Raw genomic sequence first — 11,002 nt, 5'->3', positions numbered from 1 at the left:
TATATACGCACATATACAAGACTCACAGGAAAAGTGAAAGTGGAATTTGGAAGTGGAATGTAAATATACCTACATACCTAGATATAAACAAAAATAATTCAATTGAGCAGCTTCGCTTGTGTGCGCTCTCTGAGACGGAGACAAAAGCGCGCGCGGTGATTGGCTGGAGCGAGCGCAGACTACCGCACGCGAATGTTCCATTCATTTGCAAATGAGCTACTATAAAGCTCTCGCTCTAGCCTCTCATCGATGAGCTGGCAGTCCTGTTTGGTTTGTTCACAATTGTATATTTACTGTATATTTACTCTGCTTTATTTACGGACCGAACGGTTCTGGACGGCGGATCACTGACCAAGCAACCTAGTCCGGAATGTCCCCCGCGGCTAGACTCAGAAATGGTTTCGATGTGGAGGAGGAAGCATTTTATGTCGCTAAGGGTGACAGAAAGGTAAAACCATTTTGCGTTGTCTATGAATGCCAAAAAGGAAAAGGAAGTCTGTGGTATGCTTAAACACCATATATATATATAATTTTCTGCTTCAATAGACTCGAAAACCAATAGTGGAGAAAAAGAGGCGAGCGCGCATTAATGAAAGCCTGCAGGATCTCAGGAGGACACTACTTTCAGATAACGATGTAAGTTGATCGCCTCTTTACTGCATGCACCATCGACTCTTAGTCAGTTGATAGGTAGCCTAAATAGACGGACCTCACTTTGTAAATATAAACAGATATTAAAGATGTTTAGACATGTTTATCTTCTTTTATCAGTTGCAGACAAGAATGGAGAATGCAGAGGTGCTTGAACTAACAGTAAAACGAGTTGAGAACATCCTACAGAACCGTTCTAAGGGTAAGATGACCTCAGTTGCACTGCACATTTAGGCAATTAGTTTCCATGAAAATTATTTGAAGCTCTTGTGTGTCTGGACTTCCAGAAGCTGAAGCTGTGAATCAAGAGGCCAGTGAGAGATTCGCAGCAGGTTATATCCAGTGCATGCATGAGGTACATAACTTTGTGTCCACATGCCCGGGCATCGACGCCACAGTGGCTGCAGAGCTGCTTAACCACCTGCTAGAGTGCATGCCATTAAATGAAGATCACCTTCAGGAGATGATCATAGAGCTCATATCAGAGCCTTCCTCCTCCGGTCGATCATGGCCAGCTGGAGAGGTGCTAAGTCCAGGAGGCCGCAGTGTGTCCGACCTATTCTCAGCACTGTCCCCATCCCCATCCAATCCTCCTAGTGAGGACCTCTGCTCTGACCTAGAGGAGACAGAGACCGAAGCAAGTCCTGCATCAGCTGAGGACAGCCTGAACTCCTCCATCATCACACACTCTAAGTTTATGTGGCGGCCATGGTAGAAGTTTCTTCAAAGACCAGGCATCTTTATTCATAATTCACTTAATCCTGTATTGGAGCATGATGGAATTCTTTTCTCATCTGATTTTCTTGAGAAAATGGCTGGAGCTTTAGGATTTTATAAGCACAGGCTGATATAGTGGGATAAGACATCATCTTACAGAAAAGTATGGAACTTTTTTTCACAGTGACTTGAACATACCCCTGGATATTTTTTCTTCTGAAACATGATGCCTCGAAGCATAAAAGTTTATTTAGAAATTAATTTCAGATTGAACTGGCTTAAAAAGTAAACTGTAATGGTGTATACTAGAGATTGAGAAATTGTTTTGTTTTAGTGGGCTGAAAGATTTGTTTTGTGTCTTTAGAGTTAAAAATATAGAAAGTCTCACTGAGAGACTGTCACATAGATAAAGTCCATGGCCCTGTTTAGTAGTCATTAAAAAGTATATTTTTATTGTTTATATACTTTAGAGTGTAACATAATTTAGTGTCAGTTCATGGTTTATAATTCATAGTAGTGCAGTATTGCAGTGCCCAGTTCAATATGTATAATGCTTTTTTTTTGTTTGTTTGTTTGTTAATCTGTAAGTTTATTTAATTTGGACATTAAAAGCTTTCATGTCTATTTGTCAGTGAGATAGGTGTGGACACACACGACACAGTAATTAACATACATTTGAAAATCTAAAATTGTAATGAAAAGTTTGTATGTCTGAAGATTGTCTGAAGAAACAGAATCATTTATGGTAATATTCAGCAGTTAGTGACATAAAATATCAAAGCCGAGGATGCTGAAGGAAGGAAAGCGTATATATACATTGTATACGTTGTGGTTTGTGGTTACATATTAAATCATTACAGCTATATGGTTCATAGTATAAATGAATAATGTGTGTATATTAACTTTTTGTTTTTTTTCCCGATAGATTTCATATGTATACCAGTGACTTAAAGTGTCATCAAATATTTGATGCGGTCAGGTAAGATCAAATGTTATCCAGAGATTCTAATTCAAAGAAACTAATGGAAGACCGGAACACTTTAATAATCCTTGCAGTTTAGAAAATGCATAATACTGAGGAGAGGTTTTAGTCTGCTGTGTTTTATATTTAGTTATTTACTGAATTTATTCTAATTTGTTCCACTTTAATTGGTTTAAAACACAAATAAAGCTTATTCAACATTTGCATTCATCAGATGCATTAATAGAGGTTTGAATAGATAAAGAATAAATTGAGTAGGGTGAGGGGTCAGCTGTGTGCTCGTTGAGAGAACAGATGGTGATGAAAACAGATCCCTTGTGACCAAGATGTTTTACGCCTTAACCCAGTGGTTCCCAACCCTGGTCCTAGAGGCACCCCAACACTGCACATTTTGCATGTCTCCTTTCTCTGACACACCAATTTCAGGTCTTGGAGTCTCTACTAATGAGCTGATGATCTGAATCAGGTGTGTTTGATTAAGGAGACATGCAAAACATGCAGTGTTGGGGTGCCTCCAGGACCAGGGTTGGGAACCACTGCCTTAACCAACTGGTTTATTTTTGGAAAAGAAACACACAAAAAAAACTTAAGAATAAATAAATAATAATAAATTTAAAAAGCGTCTCTCTGTGCCCTTTTTAAGCCCCAAAGTGTTACTAATAACCAGTACTGTAATTCTGAAAACTGAAATGCATATACCTGAGACCTAAACAAAGTGTCAGCATGCTTTAAATAGATTAATCCTACTTTTATGAAAATTATAAAGCAGTCTTGAATCATACATTAACAATCTGCCATAATCATTCTCAAATACCTGTATATATGGGTCAATGACAAATACAGCTACTCAAAAGGTTTTTTTTTTTTTTTTTTGAAAATCTTTGAATGAAATGCATATTTGAGCTGGAATTTTTTTTTTATAAGTTTCATTTATTAAATAACATTACAAAGTGTTTAGATTGATTTTTTTTTACTGTTTTTAACTTCACAACCCAAAAAATGTCAGGTGATACAACCAAATATTGTAAATATATATTTATATTCCTTTATATAACCCAAGTGGTTGTGCCACCATGACATTTGAGAATACCAATTGCTGGACAAAAGTTTTCTCAACAGCTTTATTAAATCTATGGTATTTGTGAAAAAAGTTTTAAACAAAATCATGCAACATTATTTTATTTAGCATTTACTACAACTAAAGCTCAATTTTGAATAGTTTTCTTACATTGTTCATAATATGTGCAGATGGTTGTGCCACCTGACGTTTTGGAGGTTTGAGATACCAAAACATAAAATAATATTTATAATTTCAGTGTACTCAAAATGTATTCAAACTAAAAAGGTTTTATCGAATAAAGGGATACTTGTCATTTCAAATGATTTTAAAAGGCAATAATGCACGTAGACACCAAAATACGCACGTCTTGTCATTGACCATATTCAAATCATAAAAAAATTGTCAGTTCATTAATTTAATCAACTATGTATGCCAACATTTCCCCTTAATCTTGCATGTTTAAAACAAGTTACTGATTTTTATTTTAGGTCATGAAATTTTAGTTGATGCTACAACAATATAACAAGATCAGTGGATGTTACTGGCTTGTATCATGATGTTTATCAGACAATTAAAACTGCTGACAGACAAGTGTAGATATCATCTTTTTATTATTAAAAGGTAGGAATAAAGTGACATGTTTATCTCACTACATTTATGAAAAAAGAAAGATGAAAAATACAGCCACAAACCAAATGACATGCTTATAAAGACTATCAAACAAATTTGAATTAACTAAATGTTACGCAGTCGCCATAACCCTATGGCTCTTTTTCAGCATGTCATTCAGTCTTTTGCTTCAGTACTTCACAAATCAGAAACAGATGTAGAGCCAGTTCCAATTTTTCTGCTTCAACACTACTGGCCATTAAGTACACTCGGTAGTACACTGAATTTCAGATAATAGAAAAAGAGTATTTCAGGTATAGGAACAGCTTCAGACCTTTTACAGAATGCTACACATAAAGCTAGTTTCCTCCACTCAGAGAACTAGTGCCCTGGCATCTTTGTTGAACGACTGCATTGTGACTAGAACATTTGTGACCCTGGAGCACAAAACCAGTCATAAGTAGCATGGGTATATTTGTAGCAATAGCCAACAATACATTGTATGGGTCAAAATTATCCATTTTTCTTTTATGCCAAAAATCATTAGGATATTAAGTAAAGATCATGTTCCATGAAGATATTTTGTAAATGTCCTACTGTAAATATCAAAACTTTATTTTTGATTTGTAATATGCATTGCTAAGGACTTCATTTGGACAAGGTGATTTTCTCAATATTTTGATTTTTTTGCACCCTCAGATTCCAGATTTTCAAATAGTTGTATCTCAGCCAAATATTTTCCTATCCTAACATCACCTGAAAGCTGAATAAATAAGCTTTCCATTGATGTATAAATCTCAATTTCAAAAAATTGAGCCTTGTGGCTGGTTTTGTGGTCCAGGGTCACATCTGTATATCCAAAAGAAGACATGAAAGAAAGGGTAAAAGAAAGAAAGAAAGATGATTAAGTCCATGTTCAATTTTTTATGACTTACAAAAGACATCTACAAAAATATTAGTTTCCATGATTGCACATCCCTGAAGACATGTAACAAATACTTCTTGTCCTCTGACAAAATGACACAAGGGTCCTGTAAGACTGGTCACAGCAGCTTTGGCAGCAGCTTATTTGGCTGGAATGGTCCCCAAATATACAGTATGTTTCATTTCCTGGTTTTGATTTTTAGCAAAATGCATTTGTATTGGCCCATATACTGTTGTGTTCACAATAGGACTTGTGTTTATAATGAAAAACTTACTTTTTTCATTTATTTATGCTGCACTACACCTCATTCCACTGTTAGCTGGTACAAACAGTCTGGCGATTTCTGCACAGAGCATCAATCCACTGAAGAAAACTCTGCTGTAGCAACATATTCAAACAGTACAAGTGAACTGGAAAAACTATAAAGAGACAGAACCACTGAGCAGGTTAGGTCCATGTGACAGCGGTTCCATCCAATCGGAGTTTGCACATTTGAACAGCATCTTTGGGTTAATCAGTCAGCTTATCTGGCATACTTTTGTCTACACACACACACACACACACACACACACACAAATAAATAAACACATTCATAATCTTTTAAAATAACAAAGGATATCAGAGTAGATATCCCAAGACAATTTTACTTTGTGTGTACAGGTGGGAACCTGAAAGGTCCTGTTGCCCTCTGCTGGCAGAGATTAGTGGTACATTTTCAGATTATACACTAGGTTGCTCCTTCTCTTCCTGTGAATGAGACCCATTCATTGGCATCTTGTACCACTTCTCCTCCCAAAATGCCAACCTCCATATCGGGTAGGTCTTCTAGCAGGGCAGAGACGTCATTCTCGCAGTACATACACTCCTATACAAACACATGCAAGAGTCTTTCAGCTGTACTCTTACCATTCAGAAAACACAAGATACTGTAAGCATTGAAATGAAAACTCAAAAGTGACTAATTTATGGTTCTCTTCATACGCAGGAACTCTGTTAACGGTCACTCATTTGGACTGATAGCACTCTGCATGAGGAAATCTACAGCTTCAGATTTCCCTGGGAGCATACCTATGTTCCCAGGGTCCTATGTTTCCCAGATTTATATAACATATAGAGGAACACATGAAAAGGGGTCATATGTGACCCTGGACCACAAAACCAGTCATAAGGGTCAATAATAAAAAGCTGAATAAATAAGCTTTCCATTGATGTATGGTTTGTTAGGATAGGACAATATTTGGCCGAGATACAACTATTTGTAGGGTGCAAAAAATCAAAATACTGAGAAAATTGCCTTTAAAGTTGGCCAAATGAAGTTCTTAGCAATGCATATTACTAATCAAAAATTAAGTTTTGATATATTTATGGTAGGAAATTTATAAAATATCTTCATGGAACATGATCTTCACTTAATATCCTAATGATTTTTGGCATAAAAGAAAAATCGATCATTTTGACCCATAAAATGTTTCTTTGGCTATTGCTAAAAATATACCCAAGCGAATTAAGACTGGTTTTGTGGTCCAGGGTCACATATGTTCCCGGGTCCTACAGTATGTTCCCTAGATAGACATATCATAAATGATTAAAATATATAGATTGTGAATAAAAAAAAGTCTCCACAATCTGCCTTATTTACCAGATAGATCCTTAATATTGTGCAAGAGTGCATATTCTATTGCAGTTGTATGGCTGTTTTTTGATTACTATTGCGCTTGAACTGTCTAGAACACACAAGGTTCACATTTGTCTTATTGTTTGTAATTTGCATCTTTGTTCTAATTTTTAATAACAAAAATACAATAAAGCGAAATAATATTTTGATATATCGCCCACTAGGTGTGGGCAATCTGTTGATTTTGTATTGTGCTTGAAGACTTCAAGCAAATTGTTGACTCATCTGAACGTCTTACAGAGGTGTTTATTTAATCTGTATCTTTGTCCTACTGTATTTATTTCTTTTATTGCTTGTCATTTGTTTCTTTGTTCTAACTGTTTATTTTACTTTACTAAGCTTAAAAACATTATTTATATTAGTTAGGCTGGTAGGGTTTACTAGTTTATACTGCTCATCAACTTGTAACTTGTCTTAAAAACAAACCCATTTTTTTTCCCATATCCTCCACCTCTACTTTGGCCTGAATGGTCTGTCATCCTTGTTTTCTTTCCTCGTTTTGTGTAAACAGGGAAATTAGTTCGGTTCAGTAATAAGATCCTGTCTGAAAAGATTTGTGATATTTTTTTTTTCCTTTATCGCCCACCCCTAGAGTCACATACCATGACATTGATGGCATTGGGTAACGCTCCTCTCCTCATCCAGGGGTGTTGATCAATCAGTTCTCGACGCTGTTCTGAAGAGAAACGGGGCTGGTTCTTCTGCATGCGCCTTAAACACTCCCGATCTTCCCCCAGAACCTTTTCCATATCCCTGTCCCAAAACACCAACGCTATTAAAAAACAATAAGCTCTGTTGTAAAAGTTTAAAGTCCAAATGAAAACAAAATCCACATTTACTTTGCACACTGCTAGTCTTGGGGTGAAATCGATACACTTTAATCAAAATCTAACAATTTTGGCATTCGTTCTCTGATGACATCAGTTTGATGGCTTGGGTAGAGTATCCTTAACCATTCCCTTCAAACCATTAGTTTGCTGTGAGAAAGATGGCAGCGATGTGCACTAAAAAAAACCCCTGCCCTCTATTCAATATTCCGTTTCAGTTGGAAGTACGTCAATACCGAAGAAAAGTGAGAGCAACGTCTGGTTCAAATAGACTTTAAGCACTCACAATGCAGAGTTTTAAAAGCTCTTCTGTTGTGTTAATTTACATAGGAATGATCATTTACTCACTGATTGATCAGCTCAGTTACAATAAGCTCAGTGAAGTCCATTCAATTAAAACCTGAATATGTGAATAAAAGTCTATATTAAATCGGTTCATATCATAAATATATTATCTCCATACTCCATTCAGAAGACTTGGATTAAACCACTTGATTCATATAGATTTCTTTCACAATCCATTTATGAACTTTTCAAAGTTTGAATGTTTTGGTCGAATGGAGAGACAGAAATCTCTCAGGATTCATAAAAAATATATTCATTTGTGTTTCATGGATGAACAAAAGTCTTATGGGTTTGGAATGACTTGAGGGTGAGTAAATGATGACAGAATTTTCATTTTTGGGTGAACTTTACCTTTAAACACAAAATTCCCTCTTCTCACAATACAGACAGAATTGACTCTCACCTTGATGGCACTTGATAGGTCATCATGACACAGTCATCATCACTGGCTGTAAATCTCCAAACAGGCTCTTGAAGAACATACTTAAAATTCTCCTCCTGTTCCTTTATGTCTTCGCTCTTGTGATTGTTCTCTGAGGAGTCCACACTGCCAAAATACTTGCTTGTGTTGCTTCCTGCTCAGGAAGAGAAAATGCAAAACATGTTTAGTTTTCTGAGCTGATGCTATTATATATTACGATATATAATAACTCTGACTGGTATGACTAATCTATAATAAAGTACTGGACATCATGACACTGAAGCCACTGAGTCGCCATATTTCTATTTCTACAGTAGTATCTAATTTTTAAAAAAATCATCCGATTCAAAATCTAATGCCTGCCAGTCACTGACGCCCTCTGGTGGTCAGTCATCTAGATTGACTTCACACAGGTGGTTAATTATTATAAATAACCAACTGCACATTATTAAATAGAAAAGTGTTATGCGACTGTAACATGCTCAACAATTTTGGAACTACCCATACTTAATGGTGAATTTGTTATTAGCATAAAGAAAAGAGTTCTACATACAAGTACTTTATGGATTCAAATGTCTCGAGAGGTAACAACAGAAAAATAGTGGTGTTAAGTATTTTTTAGTATTAATGTGTTTATGTTAATGTGAAGCATTAACTTGCAGTGACCTGTTCCACTATTAGAAGTGTTGCAGTCATTGGAAGTGGAGCCAGTAGATGCTGACATGGCAGCGCCCATGCCAGAATGAGAGTCTTCCTGCAACAACATGTCCAACACACTGCTGGATGAGGAGTGGTCACCACAGTGGCCACCGTTACCCGAACAACATGCCTGGAAGAGTAGCCAGAGAAAATCAGGCGAAAGATGGAATTCATCAAGTTCATGATTTGCAAGGTGCGTGTGTTCAAAATTGTTCATATGTTTGTAGCCCTTTACCTGCTGTAAGTCATCCATCGCAGAAGAAGTGCTATTGATGGATGTGCTGTTTTTGTCCTGTACTAAACTGCAATTACCCTGGGTGCTGGACTGGGGTGCAGCATTCCTGCTGGGGTATGAGATTCCTGCTTTTCCTCCATCTGAAGCAAGTCCAGCTGCAATGGAGAACTACAGCGAGACTCAAATAGTGGGGGGGATTGAGGGGGTGGCAAAGGAGAAGGACACTCTGTGGACACAATGGCAGAGTGTTTTGGGTCAGATGTCATTCCATACTGAAAATCTGTCTGGGGTGTAAATGCTGGCTGCTGGGAAGTGAAGGAGGTATGGGTCTGAAAGCACTGGTGAGTTCTGCAGCCTTGAGGGTTTTGAAGGTGCTGCGTGGTGCTGTAGGCTTGTTGTGGCTGAAATGCTTGTTGGTCGGTGTAGACTTGTTGAGGCTGCAAGGGTTGCTGGGTATTGTAGGCTTGCTGGGGCTGAAAGGGCTGCTGGCCATTGTAGGTCTGCTGGGTCTGAAAGAGTGCACTGTAGGCTTGCGGAGCGTCAGCATAGAATGGAGAGCGAGGTGCTGTGCCTATCTGTGGCAACATAAAACCGGGCAAAACAAACGCTACAACTGGTGTGACTAATGGCGTAGGATATGCAGCCATAGAGGGTGTGGCCTGAGTGTTCTGGGACTCTGCTACTCCTGTTGGGGGCTTGGGGTGGGGCAACAGAGGGAACTACAGGGTAGAGAGGATATCCTGGAACCACAGTTGGAAATGGAACTGAAACCCCAGACTGCGATGTCTCGGAGGGGGACCAAGATGTCTGGTTTAAACCCTGCAGGGGTGGGAGAGGTCTGTGCTGAGACGCAGCATTATCTGATGAATCAGGATGTTTTGTGCGTGTTTTCTTCGACTTTTTGGTGCGCCAGCTTTCTTGGTGGTGGCCTCTGTAACAGGGACACCTGCTCCTGCTTTGGATCCACAAGCTCCTGTAGATGCCAAAGGGGCAGAGAAAGAGTAAGGGACAGAGAGAGAGAGAGAGAGAGAGAGAGAGAGAGAGAGAGAGAGAGAGAGAGTAGAAAATGAGTGTAATATGAAGAGAATTCCATGGACTATTTTAAAAAATATGAAAAAGGCATATTTGAGAGTGTAAGGTGCCACCACTTGTCAGTTTAGGATACAGAAATGTGCTCCCTTATTATGTCATTACATAATCAATGTGTAGATGACTGGAAAGGTGGAGGGGATCATATGGGACTAGGATTGGGGAACTGGAGCTTATTTATTTAATTTTTTTAATGATGCTAGGTTTTTTGAATGTCTGCAGAAAAATCTAAAAAATTTCTTTTGCTCTGGAATGGCATTCCTTCTCTAATGACATCAGTTTTGATGGCTTGGGCAGAGAATCCTTAAAGGGTTAGTTCACCCAAAAATGAAAATTCTGTCATTAATTACTCACTATGAGGGCTCTCTGACCCTCCCATAGACAGCAAGGTAACTACCACGTTCAAGGTCCAGAAAAGTACCAAAATGATCGACAAACAGTCGTGAACACGCGTCCACAAGTGACGCAGTAGAGACGAAAATGTGGAATAAAGTCTTTATTTTTTTCTTTGCGCAAAAAAATTATTCTCGTAGCTTCGTAACTTTACAGTTGAACCACTGATGTCACACGGACTACTTTGTCGATCATCTAGGTACTTTTCTGGACCTTGAACGTGGTAGTTACCTTGCTGTCTATGGGAGGGTTAGAGCCCTCAGATTTCATCAAAAATATATATTATATGTGACCCTGGACCACAAAACAAGTCATAAGGGTCAATTTTCGATAATAATCTAAAAGCTGAATAAATAAGCTTTCCATTGATGTAT

The 11,002-nt window shown here is 37.8% G+C and overlaps 2 protein-coding genes across 2 annotated transcripts in view; one reads left to right on the top strand and one right to left on the bottom strand.

Annotated features, from left to right (window-relative positions):
• Positions 1-241: 241 nt before the first annotated feature.
• Positions 242-1,779, top strand: her13 (hairy-related 13). The gene is made up of 4 exons (XM_016442748.1): positions 242-448; positions 547-636; positions 772-853; positions 939-1,779. Exons 1-4 carry the CDS (start codon positions 371-373, stop codon positions 1,364-1,366), a joined length of 678 nt encoding a protein of 225 aa, XP_016298234.1. The 5' UTR covers positions 242-370; the 3' UTR covers positions 1,367-1,779.
• A 3,070-nt stretch (positions 1,780-4,849) lies between these two features.
• LOC107655302 (period circadian protein homolog 2-like) overlaps positions 4,850-11,002 on the bottom strand; it is a 7,016-nt gene continuing 863 nt past the window's right edge. Inside the window, exons 2-6 of the mRNA XM_016442760.1 lie at positions 9,147-10,119; positions 8,879-9,041; positions 8,195-8,366; positions 7,222-7,372; positions 4,850-5,809 (exon numbers count right to left, since the gene is read on the bottom strand). Coding sequence (XP_016298246.1) covers positions 5,672-5,809; positions 7,222-7,372; positions 8,195-8,366; positions 8,879-9,041; positions 9,147-9,164 — 642 coding nt within the window. The 5' untranslated portion in view covers positions 9,165-10,119 and the 3' untranslated portion in view covers positions 4,850-5,671. The remainder of the gene's footprint in view (positions 5,810-7,221; positions 7,373-8,194; positions 8,367-8,878; positions 9,042-9,146; positions 10,120-11,002) is intronic.

The sequence above is a fragment of the Sinocyclocheilus anshuiensis genome, unplaced genomic scaffold (genome assembly GCF_001515605.1).
Source record: "Sinocyclocheilus anshuiensis isolate Anshui unplaced genomic scaffold, SAMN03320099.WGS_v1.1 scaffold1257, whole genome shotgun sequence".
NCBI lineage: Eukaryota > Metazoa > Chordata > Actinopteri > Cypriniformes > Cyprinidae > Sinocyclocheilus > Sinocyclocheilus anshuiensis.
This window is presented reverse-complemented; position numbering and strand designations above follow the sequence as displayed.